This window comes from Nannospalax galili, unplaced genomic scaffold, assembly GCF_000622305.1.
Source record: "Nannospalax galili isolate Female #2095 unplaced genomic scaffold, S.galili_v1.0 scaffold386, whole genome shotgun sequence".
Lineage (NCBI taxonomy): Eukaryota > Metazoa > Chordata > Mammalia > Rodentia > Spalacidae > Nannospalax > Nannospalax galili.
Window position 1 is genome coordinate 1,074,963 of NW_008356676.1, and position 14,218 is coordinate 1,089,180.

A 14,218-nucleotide genomic window follows, 5' to 3' on the forward strand; every position below is an offset into this window, starting at 1 on the left:
GTATTGCAGACCAAGATTTGAAGTCTTACATCTGAGCAGCACTTTCTGCTTAGGAACAAAGTCATCTATGAGAAATAATTGTCTAAATAACATTTTAAGAAGAAGCATTTCATTACAGCTTTAACATACTCATTTTATATGGACTTAAGCCTAATGTCTGGGAAGTATAATCCCTTGAACTCTTAAAGAAATACACTGATCACTTTAATCTTTGGTTATACTTTTCTTTTGGGTGTTTAAGGCCATACAGTTGGCCCAAATAAACCAATTTTTATTCTGTTCCTCAGGGGTCACATGGGCTTGGGAGGAGCCCCTGGCTCCTTTCTTTTACCAGTTCCATCTATGTGAAGATAAGTCAAAGGTCCTGCTTAAGCATGTCTGGCTTCACTTGGAAGCATGGAGGAAATGTTTCCTCCGAATTGACCCTCCTCTTTGTAGACTGGACATTGGCTCAAGTTCATCTCGTGGGCTCTCCATGGCCTCCCTGAACAGGACATTTTGAGAGATGCTCCATAGTCCCCTGGAACTTAGTCAACCTTGGAGGGCAAGGACCAAAACCTGTCCTCTCAGTCACTCTGACCAGATTAGTATAGACCTCAAAGTATGGCTGCTAAACATCCAAGAAGGTTAGTTCCACCAGTCTGGTACTTTTAATTACCATGTGCTATGTAGATAAAGCTTGGGCAAAAACCAAACATTTTCAGATAAACCTTGGTTAGACATACATTTTGTTTCTTAAACTAATTGTCTAAGCTATGACCTTAGAAAATTTAAGATTCTGTGTGTACTATTTTTGTTGCATCCTTTATCTATCATAGCAAACATGCACAGACCTTTATCTTTTGCTTAGTCTTTCTCATTTTTTTCTGTTTTGGAAAATATCTCCATTCCCATATTCTTTTAACATCTTTTACATTCTCATTTTCTTTTTTTAATAATTATGAGATGTAATAACATTATTAAAATGGAAACTATGGACTTTTTATTCAGTAAAATGTATCAATTTTCTCTCTCATGATTTCGACTTTCTTCACTTCAAGTTTATAAATGTACTTGTATCCCCTTTGAGGATGTCTATAATTTCATCTCTCAGCTTCAGATCATAGACATCTATAAAATTTATTTTCATCCATTAAGTGAAGGCTCTGGTTTCAGTTTCTCTCTTGGTACTTGATTAGTCTGTCATTGTTCACTGAACCTCTCACCTGGGTTTTCTCAGTGCCACGAATCTGTGAGAAGCCACGCCATATGCACTGGCTCTCTTGCCACACTCGAATTGCCATGATACATTTTAATGTTTGGTGGCTCTTGTTCTTTCTCACTTGTTTTCTTTTATGTGATTTTTTTTTGTGACTATGATTGCATATTTATTTTCTGTAATAAATTTCATACTAATTTTGCTTATATCTGGTCCCTTTCTCATATCCAACAAAAACAGACCACGTAGGATTTTTTTCTGATGTTATAAGTTTATAAGAATAAAAGAATGTCAGACAAAGGGAATACAGGAAAAAAAAGACTTTTTTGGTGCTGACTGAGTGAAAGAGGAAAAGACAGGGGTCGCTTGTAAGAAGCAGTAAGACACAAGCTGATTAAAGTGCAGGGCGTGGAGGCACATGGCACCTCTGAAGGCTGGGATTGACAACTGGAAGCCTCAGTGAGGAGCTGTGTGAGCCCTGGGTCCTCGCTGAATGTAAGACAAATGGCTGTTAGGCATGAGGATGGGATGTATGAGGAAGGGAATGGGATGAAGGTAAAGATAGCAATAAAACATGTCTTTCTATAATAAAAAATAAATAGAATGTACATGCTTATTATGGAGATAAGTTTAATAGATAAAACACACACAGGAGTTGAAAAGGATTATGGAAACAAGGGAGAGGACAGGAACTGGTTTTTTTTCAGTATAGGCTTAAGAAGTGCTAATAAATAGTGCTAATATTTTGTAGACTTTTTAAAAACAGGCTCTCAATAGGTAGCCCAGGCTAACCTCAAGCTCAGTCTTCCTGCCTGTGCTACTATGCCTGGGTATTTGATAGCATTTTAAAGCTTTGTACACATATTAAAGGCATGAAGAAGTGACAGGGTGGGGGGGCTTGGAATTCACAGTGTTAGAACACCCACATAGCATGCCCATGACCCTAGATTTGATCCCCAGCAACAAAAGTGATTAAAAGAGCAAGAGAAACAAAAGACTATGCAGTGATGGCAAAGTGAGGCCCTAGCACAGCATTAGGCTTGGTATGTAGGTTTTTGATAAGTGTTGAATGAGTGACTATTATTCCATTATTTTGAAAACTCTCCAATTTCCTTTATTAACATAGTGGAAGAATTAGAATGAAATAATGTGCTTTAGGGACTGAAAAGTGGTTAATTTGGAAGATTATGTATGAGAAACAAGTGTTTTTATTTTGAAAAATCTAGAATATTAGATGACCTTTGAATAAAGTTTAAAAGAAAATCAGAATTTGAGATTATTATAGACTTTTCAACAGGAAATTTGGTGGTTAAAAAATATCAACCATGGACATGATGGCGCATGCCTTTAATCCCAGCACTCAGTAGGCAAAGGCAGGTGGATCTTTGTGAGATCATGATTAGCCTGGTCTTCACAGTGAGTTCAAGGCCAGCTGGGGCTACAAAGGAGACCCTATGTCAAAAAAAGAAAAAGAGAGAGGGTGGGTGGAGGAACAAGGTACTGAAGAGATGGCTCAGCAGTTAAGAGCACTGGCTGCTATTGCAGAGGACCTGGGTTCAATTCCCAGCACTCACATGGAAGCTAACAACTGTGTATAATTCCAGTTCCAAAGGATCCAGTGCCCTCTTCTGACCTCCGCGGGCATTGCATGACACAGGTGCACTTACAAACATGCAGGCACTGCACTTATAATTTATATTAGAGGGCTGACTCATGCTTTGTTTATTTATTTAGAACCCACCAGCCATGACCACTACCATCCATTCAACCATGACCACTGCCATCCATTGATATGTGTTTATCAAGACATGACAATATAGCGTTTACCAGAAAGTCTCTCTAGCTCAGGAACCAATTTATAACTTAGGCCTAATAATTTTCATTCTTCTCTTTTTGTCTGTCTTTGAAATAGAATTAAAACTGTCTGCCCCAAAGTAGAGAATGGGTATACAAGGAATCCTGGCACTTGAATCCTTTGTTATAAGACTATAGATGTATTGACTGAGTCTGGGAGGCTTTCCTCTTTTCAAGAAAACAGGATGCTGCAAGCTAGAGACTTATAGTAATGTGATGTATGTAAAACAAAGTACCCTCCTGAGGGACCCCGCAGTTCTGATAGTGAGACAAATAACTGTTAAAAAGGTAATTATTCAGTATTAGGTGAGTGTTTATTCTCCAAGAAGGAGAAAGCTTTACTAACAGAACTCCACTACAGAGTTCAGTCCAATATTTACTTGTAAGTTGTAATGGGCTTTACAAGGAAAGAACTGTTAGAAAAATACCAAGACTTAGTATTGTATCATATTCTTTTTTTTGGTCGTTTTGAGACAGGGTCTCCCTGTAGCCCCAGCTGTCCTGGAACTTACTATGTAGACCAGGCTGGCCTTGAACTCACAGAGATCCACCTGCCTCTGCCTCCTTAGTGCTGGGATTAAAGGCATGTGCCAACACACCCAGCTGTATCATATTCTTAAAGGAACAAATTTGATTTGTTTCTCTTTGTAAGACACAGCTGTGATTGAGTCACATTGTATGTTCTTCTGTATGTTTTGTAAATATTGGTCTAATTTCTTAACCATACACATTGGCTTTTTACTATGACAATTTTACACTCATGATCTACTCTGTTAGACTAAGCTGCAATTATTTTCGCTACATACTTATATAGGAAAATAATTTCATGTCCAAATAGAATTTAAGTTGAAGTTTCAAAAGTAAAATGCTGTACCAATTAAGGTTAAACGTGTAATTGATTTGGGGGTCTTCTGTATAAGCCTGTTCATTGAAAACCGTATCTCAAAACTTTTGTTTCTAGAATAAATTACTGGAAACTAAGCAACAGCAGCAAGAAGAAGAAAGAGCCAAAATCCAACAAGCCGAGCACAGAAGGTATAACTGACCAATAAACTAAGCATCCTTGCTAAAAATCAATTACTTATAAAGTTTTACAGCATTTTAATATTATTAAATGTTCCCTTCCATGGGACAGAGCATCAAGCTCCTGAGACTATACTGTTTTGTAAACTATTTTGCATTGGTAAGGATAGCCAGATACTAATGCTTGGGCACCAAAGCTCAGATTAAAACCCAGCACTTGGGAGGCAGAGTCAGGCAGATCTTTGTGAGTTCAAGGCCAGCCTGGTCTACATAGTGAGTTCCAGGCCAGCTGGGCCTACAAGGAGACCCTATCTCAAAAAAGACAAAAAACAAACAAACAAAAAAAAACCCTCATTATAAATATTTTATATTGACTAATACATTAGAATGGAAAAAAATTCAAGATACAGCTTTTCTTTTTTTGTCTTTTTGAGGCAGGGTCTCCCTGTAGCTCCAGCTAGCCTGGAACTCCCTATGTAGACAAGGCTGGCCTCGAACTCACAGAGCTCCTCTTGCTTCTGTCTCCTGAGCGCTGGGATTATGACATTAAAGGTATGCGCCACCACACCCAGCTCTCAAGATTACAACTATTAAGTAATTTTTAATAGTTTACATCCTCTTATTCATAGAATCAGATGTGTTTTGACAGTACCCAGTAAAACACTATGTTAATGTTGGAGCACTGCTATAACAGCACATCACCTGTCTGTCACTGTTATGCTAGGATTTTCCTGGGAGGCTTCTGGGTTGAGTATCTTTGAATTTAATGTACATGCTTTTATGATTTAAGGAAGCACATTCTTATGCAAGTGGATGACTTCTCTTATGTATTTATGTATTTAACTGTCCTCCATCACTAAAGTATATTTTTGAGTTGTGACAACTTCATTTTGTAAATGAGAGACTTTGAAAGATGTCCCCACGAATGCCCCAGTTCCAAGGATGCCCTTATCAGTGGGTGGGAGCTGGTGTTCTTTTCAATAGACCATACTGTTCCATAGTCCTGACAAAATAGCTTTAAAATGTCAAATGTGAATTTATGTTTTTCTGTGATTTAGGGAAACATCAAAACTTTGAGATATTGGTTAGAACATTTTGTTAGGTGAGCTGAGGGAGGGTGTGACCCTTTTTGCTACCTATTTATAATAAAGTACACCATAAATTTTCTAGTCCCTTTGACTGGTTTTGCCCATTTTCTCTTTGAAAGACTTTTAGTTAAAAAACCCACTGATACTGTTTTTAGATAGCAATGGTTGCCAATTATTTCTTTAGATTTCTAAAGATTAACTGGATTAGAAAGCTTTAAGCATCTTAAAGATAGTAACATGTCACATAATTGTCCCCATTGCTAATGAATTAACCTTTGATGAACACAAAATAAAAGTGCATGCTGTTTGACTAGAGGTGGAAAGGATTTCTTTATGGTTAAGGGAATCTCGGCCCTCATTCTTTAAATTTATTTCCATACTACAAAATACATAAATAAATATTGTTTTCTTTCTTATTAATTCTAGTTAATGGTAGCTCTAAATTTAATCTATGAGGTAATTTCTCTAGATAATAAATTCAGCAATCAAGTTAAACAAGTGACCAAGCCCTTAGATACATATCTTATATTCTTGATCTATCTCTGAAAAGATTTGTATTACCTTTAAAGTTTATAGAGTGCTTTCCTATGGTATCATGAGGCACACATTCAGCAACCTCTTAAGGAGCAGAACAGTGGTGTCCATTCTGAGGGCAACAACAGAATCTATATGGTTTGCAAGTAGGGGATATTAAGGTAGGTATTCTCCAGGGCATAATTTCATTAGCGTTTAAAAGGCAACAAGCTTTCTCCTGTGTAGAGCACTCAGCCCTGAGTTTATAATGGAAAGCTTGTGGGATTCCTTACAAGCTTTTCATTGAATCTTGCAATGAGCCTGACCTGAACCTGCCCCAAACTTAATCCTGTGTAACCACTTGAGCAAGAGAAGCATGTAAACACCACAGAGAATGGGGTCAAAGGCTTGAAAGGCTCTGGGCGGTGAGGTGAATGCCAGAATGAACTGAATTGAATTATAAGAACTCGGACCATCTCTGAATAATAGTTCTTAATCCGAATTAACCCTCAGAAGAAAACCCAGAGCACTCACTTGACAGCAACAAAATGCATGTACTGTCTTCAGCTACTCAACAAAATCATAACTGGACCTTTTCCTCCTTGTTTGGCCTCTTGTTGGCAATAGAGAGACGTGAACTCTTTACTACCTTTATCTCTGCTTGGCCCATTCTGCAGTGGACCAGCCAGTTGAGGACCTTTCTAAAAGAAAGCACTAAGTAGAGTCCAATCCCTCTTCCTCTTATCAACTGAGGCCTGAGAATGAATCATGTCACCTTGCTTTGTGACAAACCAATCAGAGCAATTGGCATTGAACTGTATTTTGTGTCCACTTCCAAAGGGGCTTTTATGGAACAGCAGTTGTCCACAGCTGTGGTTAGAGGTAGGGAGCATGTGCCTAGAAGATTCATTCTCTCAATGAGTAAATTATTAGGCCATACCTTGCCAAGGCTTGGTTCTAGATAATGGGGTAAACCAAGCAGAAGATTCCTGACCATGTCGAAATCAGAGCCTGGAAGACAGAAAAAGAAGTCAACAATTAAATGGCAAGACTTTTTCAAATGGTGATAAATAGCATGAGGATGTTATCACAGAGTGAGCAGTTAGAAGTGAGGGGTCACTAAAAACCTCACTGAAGAGCTGACATCAAAGGATGAGGAAGAGCCAGTCACATAGAACTTGGGGCAGAGACTTGTGTTTAGATGACCCCTTGTTATCATCAGGATGGCAAATGCAAAAGGTTCTATTGTGAGAATTAGGTTGGACTTTGAATGCCAAAGATTGGATTGTACTGGATGAGGGAGAACAGTGCAGTGTGAAAAGAAAGGCAGGGAAGATGCAATGCAAGATTGCGTGAGCCGGGGGTGACTTTTCTCTCAGTCCATTGAGAAGCTACAGGAGCATTTTAACCAAAAGGAAGGCGAGACTGCTTTCCTAACTCAGGAGGTTGTTACATGGAGAATGAATGAGGGGATGGCCAGGGCCTGGGGGGAGGGGGCAGTAGCCCAGAGAGGTGATGCTGCTGAGAACTGGAATCGTAGCCATGGAAATGAATGAAGTCACGAGGCGCTGAGTAGGTAGAACAGTCAAGACATCTGGTGTGGCTCGTGTGAGGTGAGAACATGTTGGGGATGCTGAGAGCAAAGCCTTTTTGTGATAACCAAATGCCCAGATAAAGGGGCTGGAGAGATGGTTCAATCCATAAAGTACTGTTGTGCAAGCACGAGGACCTCGCTTCTTGTACACATGTAAAAAACAGGGTCCGTCTGTGACCTCAGTGACTGGGGAGAGAGGAGAGGCACAGAGACAGAGGGATCCCTGGGTCTTGCTAGGCAGTCAGTATCGCCAAATTGGTGAACTCTGGTTCAGTGAGAGAGACACTGTTTTTAAAAATTAAGGTGGAGAGTAAATGAGGAAGACACCCAATGTTGACTTCTGGTCTCCACACACGTGTGCACACATGTGCACACACAAAGGCTAGATAAAATAGCCACAGGTGTTTAGGCAGTCCAGAGTGCCCTAGGCTGTGTTGCTCACAGGTGTCAGGTCAATTTCTTCCTTAGTATTCAAGGCTGCAGTTCAGTAAGAGTCTGTTTAGCCTACCTGCTGAGATTTTAGACTAGAGACTTAGATATGTAGCCCTGCAGTGAGCCAAGCTGTAGCATTTGCATAGATTTCTATAGTGAGAACCAGGGAGCTTTGTCAAAACTGAGATGCAACCACTGCCTGGTGGGACTTGACATAGTAGAGAAACAGCAAGTCAATAACCAGAGATCAGAATAAGTCGAAACACAGTTAGCATCTTGGTTAGCCTAGAGTGAGCACAAAGAAGCAGCTTACAGCCCCTTACACTGACACTCGGCCAGATTTTCCTACAGGTTCTCAAATCTCTGATACTTACATTCACCCTCCATAATCAAATTCTGCTTTTTCATTACTGAAAGAGAAGCTAATATGACCAGTTCCCACCTTCCCTTCTTTCCATAAATGTGTACTGAGTGGCTGCTGTGTTTCTGCTCCAAGAAACTTGTAGTTTTATTTGCTCAGTTTCTAAGTAATCCATTGATATTTATCTGGCTTCTAAATCACTAACTCTAGTCAGTCATGCATAGGCAACTTACAGCATGGTGTTGACAAATATTTAGAATAATGATTACTTATCAGGTGAGCCTCTAGGCTCAGAAACAGAATAGCTCTAGCCTCTAGAAACAGAATAGTCAAACCTCCATATCTGCAAGTCTTCTGAATTAAAATTACTCAAAAAAACCCCAAAAGACACCTATGTCTGTCCCTAATGTGTTCCAACACTCTCCCTGTCATAATTCCCCAAACAATACAGTGTAATAAGTGTTTAACTCTTTACATAGCAGTTGTAGTGTATTATAGGTAATCCACAGATCATTAGAGTATATGGGAGAATAGGTGTAGGAAACGCACAGGTGCTGTCATTTCCCGTAAGATACATGAGCATCAGTAGATTTTGTTACCTACAGGCCGTCCTGGAACCAATTGCTCATGGATGTAAGGGCCATCACTGTACTGACAGCCCTCTTCTTGATCTTTGTGAAAATAATTTTCTTTAAAAAATTTTTATTTTTATTCTATGTATATGAGTGTTTTCACTGCATATATATAGTGCACCAGTGTCATGCAGCGCCCACAGAGGCCAGAAGAAGGTGTTGGATCCCCTGGAACTGGAGTTACAGACAGTTGTTAGCCATCATGTGGGTGTGGGGAACCGAATCTATGACCTCTACAAGAGCAGTCAGTGCTCTTAACCATTGACCATCTCTCCACCCCTGAAAATAATTTTCTTATTAATAGTTAATATCTGAACTTGGTGTTTGCCAGCATGACAGAACATCAGGGAAAGACGTGCTCACTCCTGTTTAAAGTTTGAGCTCCTCGCTTCCGTTATTTTTTCCTCCCTGCTCATTTCCCTTCTGCATTCAGCTTCTGGCCTTTCTCGAGGACTGTCAGTGTCGTCGAGCATACATGGTCATGATGTCAGTCTTGCAATAGTGCTGCAGACCTTTCCTTTGCCTTTTTTTTTTTTTTGTCTGATTTGGTTCTTACCCAAACTTCCATCTCTCCTCAGCTACTGGGTTTTGTTACTTGGGTGATGGGTGATCAAAGCTCTTGCTAAAGTGGTAGAAAAATCAGTGAGTGAAACTCTGAAGTTGAGAATCTTTGCCCTTTGGGCCTGTCACTAGCCTCAGTAAAGGACTCTTATGGATGCCTTATGTCACTGGACTGACTTTCTACAGCCTTCTGAGCTGAAGGAAGGAAGCAGTCCTCACATCAGTTCATACAGCATATTCAGTTCTCAAAAACCTCTTAGCCCTGCAGCAGACCTGTTACTTACACACATTTTTCACTGTTTTAAAGGGTAAATAATGCTTTTCTGGACCGACTCCAAGGCAAAAGTCAACCAGGTGGCTTCGAGCAGTCTGGAGGCTGTTGGAATATGAATAGTGCCAACAGCTGGGTGAGTTTTTCCTTTTCTTTTAAAAAGTCATCTTTCTAAGTCAGAGAATAAAAACAGTAAGCATTTTAAAAATATGTTGTGACTTTTCCCCTAGATCTCATTATTATTTTGGTGTGCTGCTTAGCTGTGTGATGGGAAGTCAGCTGGGATGATTATTATAAATTCCACGAGGAAGGGAAGAGAGGGAGAGGTGGAGAGAAGGAGGGAAGGGGAGAGAGAGAGAGATTGAGAGAGATTGGATTTCAGTTATAGCCATTGGCGGGAGGGGGGGGGCAACACCTGCCTTTTGTTCTCAGACTGATTATCTGGCCTGTAAGGTTTTTTATCACCTTTTGCCCAGACCTACAACAAAAACAAATTAATATTTTCCTTACAAGGAGAGTTTAAGTGAAATGTAGTTATGAAAATACCACACATTCTTCTCTAGCAATATGCTGCCTCAGTGAAACCAGATCAGCAAAGAGACCATTTAATTTTTCACTACAAAATGTTAAGAACATAGAGCCAAAGGTACTTTTTGAAAATGAAATGTTCTTATATATTTCTGTGTAAAAAAAGAACCCTTGCAACTATATGTGTTTAACGTATCTTATGTTCACAACATATTGTTGAACCAGCACCAAGACTTCAAAGTATGTGTGTGTGTTCAGAATTAACCACGTTTTGCAATTTAATTAAACTCCAAGTGCATAAGAACTCGCTCAAAAGCATGTGTGTGTGTGTGTGTGTGTGTGTGTGTGTGTGTGCATGTGTGTGTGTGTGTGTGTGTGTGCTCTTATGGTTTTATATATATGCATATTTGGAAGGGAAAGATCAGATAAAAATTTTTTTTTGAGACACAGTCTCCCTGTAGCCCCAGCTGGTCTGGAACTCACTATGTAGACCAGGCTGGCCTTGAACTCACAGAGATCCACCTGTCTCTGCCTCGCAAGTGCTGGGATTAAAGGTATGTGCCACTATGCCAGCTCAGATAAATATTTTTAAATTGGAAAAATATAACAAAATAATGGCTCAGTGGCTAACAGCAGTTGCCATCAAACCTGACAACCTGAGTTACATCCTTGGGACTTGCATGGTAGAAGGAGAGAACTGATTTCTGTAAGATGATCATCACACTTTGTGGCACACACACAGATACATACACAAGTAAATAAATGTAATAGTAAAAAAAAATCTTAAAAATAAGACTGGGTGTGGTGGCACACTTCTGTAGTCCCAGCACTTAGGAGGCAGAGGCAGGTGGATCCTGAGAGTTCAAGGCCAGCCGGGACTACAGGGAGACCTGTCTCAAAAGACCAAATAAAAGGTGTTTTTTTTTTTTTTTTTTTTTAAATAAAATGCTTGTTAACCTGGAAACTAGATAATAAATAACAATAAATAATTGAGGGGCAAAAGATTATTTTTGAGAAATTAGTGTTAGAAATCTTATATGCATGACTCCTGGGAAGGCATCTAGTACCAATATAAAAACTGATAGATTTTTATGAAAGTGTACACATTGAAGATAATTGACCATTAGCAGAGAATATTTCCCTGATCATGTGTGTTTCATCCATAATGCATGTTTATTTGTTTTGTATGGTATTCAGAATAAGGATAATGTGGAAGAGAATAATTGAAAGGCAATATTTGTGACAGAATGCACTTTACAGACTTATTCATGAGAATATGAGTGTATGTGAGTAGGCATCACAAGGAAACAATTGGAAATAAAATTTAGGTCAGGACTTGGGAATTCACTATAGCTCTTCCATTTCTCTACCACTTAGCAACTTCTAGAATTTAGAGAGTACCTAGAAAGTACTTGGGCTGAGGGGAAGATGATGCGAACAACGTGACCGCACAGTACATAGCATTCAGCTATGGAAATGAGGATTTGGCCACCCGGCTCCCCAAGGACTATTAGCGAACCCTGGAGAGTGAGTTACAAATTCCATTACTTAGACTAATGGAACAAACCATATGCTCATGATGTTATGGTGGCAACAGTTGGGGGCCACTTTTTAGAGGACAAGCACATCCAAATCCAAGGTGGCTATTGGCTTTTCTCTTGCTTGAAAGAATTGGCAATAGAAAGGTGACAATTTCTTCAGACCCCAACTTCTACCTCTGCTTACCTGCAAACATAAAGACTTCTACGTGTGCTTTGCCTATGGACCACAGTCTCTCTATTTTACCTGTTGAGGCACTTTTTTTATTAATATTTTTCCCTCTCTCCCGAATCACCAAACATTCCATCTAAGTAGAAAATTCCATTAGTGTAGCATATAAATAAATAAATTCTACTGATACCTTGCTGTCTTTACTGTAGTTTCTTCTTTCTTTTAAACACAGTCTTTCTCTGTAGCTCAAGGCTGGCATGGAAGTCTCAATCCTTGTGCCCCAGTCTTCTGAGTGCTGGGATTATAGGTGTGCACCATCAAGTCTGGATCCATTTAAAAAATTTAAACCACTCTATCTAATTAAGTCTTCTTGTCTACCAGTCTTTTAAAATGATCTTTTCATAGTCACCAACATCAACAGTGAAAAATTTACCTTTTAGTCTCAGTCTGTGGCCTCTCAGCACTTGTTATGGCGAATCTTCACCCCTGAAATTGTTTCTTTACGTGACTTCTGGGTCTCTCTCCTTTCCTGGGACTTCATATATCTCAGGGGCCATTTCTTTCCATTCTCCTGTGCTGAATCCTATGTACCTGCCTGTCCTCTTCAACACTGGCATGCTTTGGGGAGTCACTTGACTTTGTTTCATTATTACCTTGGTGGCCTTATTTTGCCCAAGGAAATGAAATATCATCTATATGCTTACTGCTCTTAAATTTCAATTTCCAGGAGACACATTTCCCTCTAGATTTACACATTCAGTTTTCTCTACCTAAATATATAGTAGACATTTCAACCTTGACATGTCTAAAACTTAATTTGTGCCCCCTCCATGCTGATGCTCACCCTACACTTTCCCTTTAGAGTACAACCCCTTATATCCTCCATAGCTGATCGATCTGCAGATCCCCTTGAGCCTTCCTTCCAAATGATTCCAATCAAATAACTTCTCAGCACCTTCGCTGCATCCTCTTTTCTCCAGCCTCTACCAGTGCTTTATAGATCTGACTGTCATTTCCTAGGTTGTGGTCTTCTGTTCACAGTTACATACCTGGAATCTGTTCTGAGAAGGAGAGCAACAGAAATCAGATCTTGTCAGTTTTCTGCTCAAAACCCTCCAATGTTCCCCCTAGCTCTCTGTATCACTTGGGGTAAGAGCTAGTACCTTTATGTGGCCTCCCCGGGTACTGCCTGAGGTGGACCCCCATCTTAGCCTCCTTGCTCTTTCCTGTCAAAGTCACCTCTGCCTGTACTGGCATCCTTGTAGGTGTTAGACACTTCAAGCACTGGTTGCTTCAGGGCCTTTATACATGCATCTTCTTTTACACTCTTCTTTGAAGGATCTGTACTGTTTCTTTTCAAGGTTCTTTGATTTCTGCTGTCTTAATAGGGCAACCTAAGCCATTCTCTTTTAAGGTTTGCAATTTCCTTCCCATATTCTTCTTTATTTTCCCACAAAAATCTTCCAGTTTTAACATACTTTTCTAACACTATTTACTTACATGTTTTGCTGTTTATTTTTAATCTCTCTTAGCCTATGTTCCATATGGATAGGTCTCTTGAATTGTTTTGTTCACTGATACATTCCAAACATAAAACCATCACTGGAACTTACTGCATACACAAGGGAATGAGTCATTGTGATTGCAGGTCATGAACACAAGAAAAGATTTAGCCAATGCTTTTATATACTAAAATGAATAGGTATTGAAGATAAAATAGCCATGTAGGAAGCATTTGCTAAAAGAAGAATTGTACTTGAAGTAATGAGCAAAACCAAGGTACAACTAAAGATAACTAAGGAGCTGGAGAGATGGCTCAGTGGTTAGGTTAAAAGTACTTGCTACACAATCATGAGGATTGGATTCCAGCACCCATGAAATAAGCTGGGCATCCCATGTATGCCTTAACTCTAGCTCCAAGGGTGGCAAAGACAGGAAGATTGCTGGGTATTGCTGGCTTCCCACCTAGCTAAGAAAACATGAGCCCCAGGTTTTAGGAGAGCCTTTGCTGCAAAGGAATAGGCAGAGCATAATAGAGGGGAACACTGGATACCCTCTGGCCTGTGTACGTGCATCTGCACATACACATGTGCATACATTCACATATCACACACAAAAATAAATAAATATATATTTTTAAAGATAACTAAGTCTTAACGCCAGGTGTGGTGGTACACACCTTTAATCCCAGCACTTGAGTGGCAGAGGCAGGTAGATCTTTTTGAGACCAAGGGCAGCCTGGTCTACATAGTGAGTTCCAGGTGGGCTGGGGCTAGGGAGACCATGCCAAAAAAAATAAAATAAAATAAAATAAAAGAACAAAGTAAAACTTGTAGGAATCAAACAAACAAACAAACAAACAAAAACCCTTTGAAACTAAATAGTTCAATGAAGTCATCATAATAAAATAAATACAAATATAAAATGAAACCGAAACACCACTGCTCATCCAC

General features: G+C 39.6%; 1 protein-coding gene across 1 annotated transcript in view; it reads left to right on the plus strand.

Moving 5' to 3' along the window:
• The window catches only part of Epsti1 (epithelial stromal interaction 1), a 104,530-nt gene that overhangs the window by 88,481 nt on the left and 1,831 nt on the right, over window positions 1-14,218 (plus strand). Inside the window, exons 10-11 of the mRNA XM_008854678.3 lie at window positions 4,014-4,087; window positions 9,564-9,663. Of these exons, the coding sequence (XP_008852900.1) occupies window positions 4,014-4,087; window positions 9,564-9,663 (174 nt within the window). The remainder of the gene's footprint in view (window positions 1-4,013; window positions 4,088-9,563; window positions 9,664-14,218) is intronic.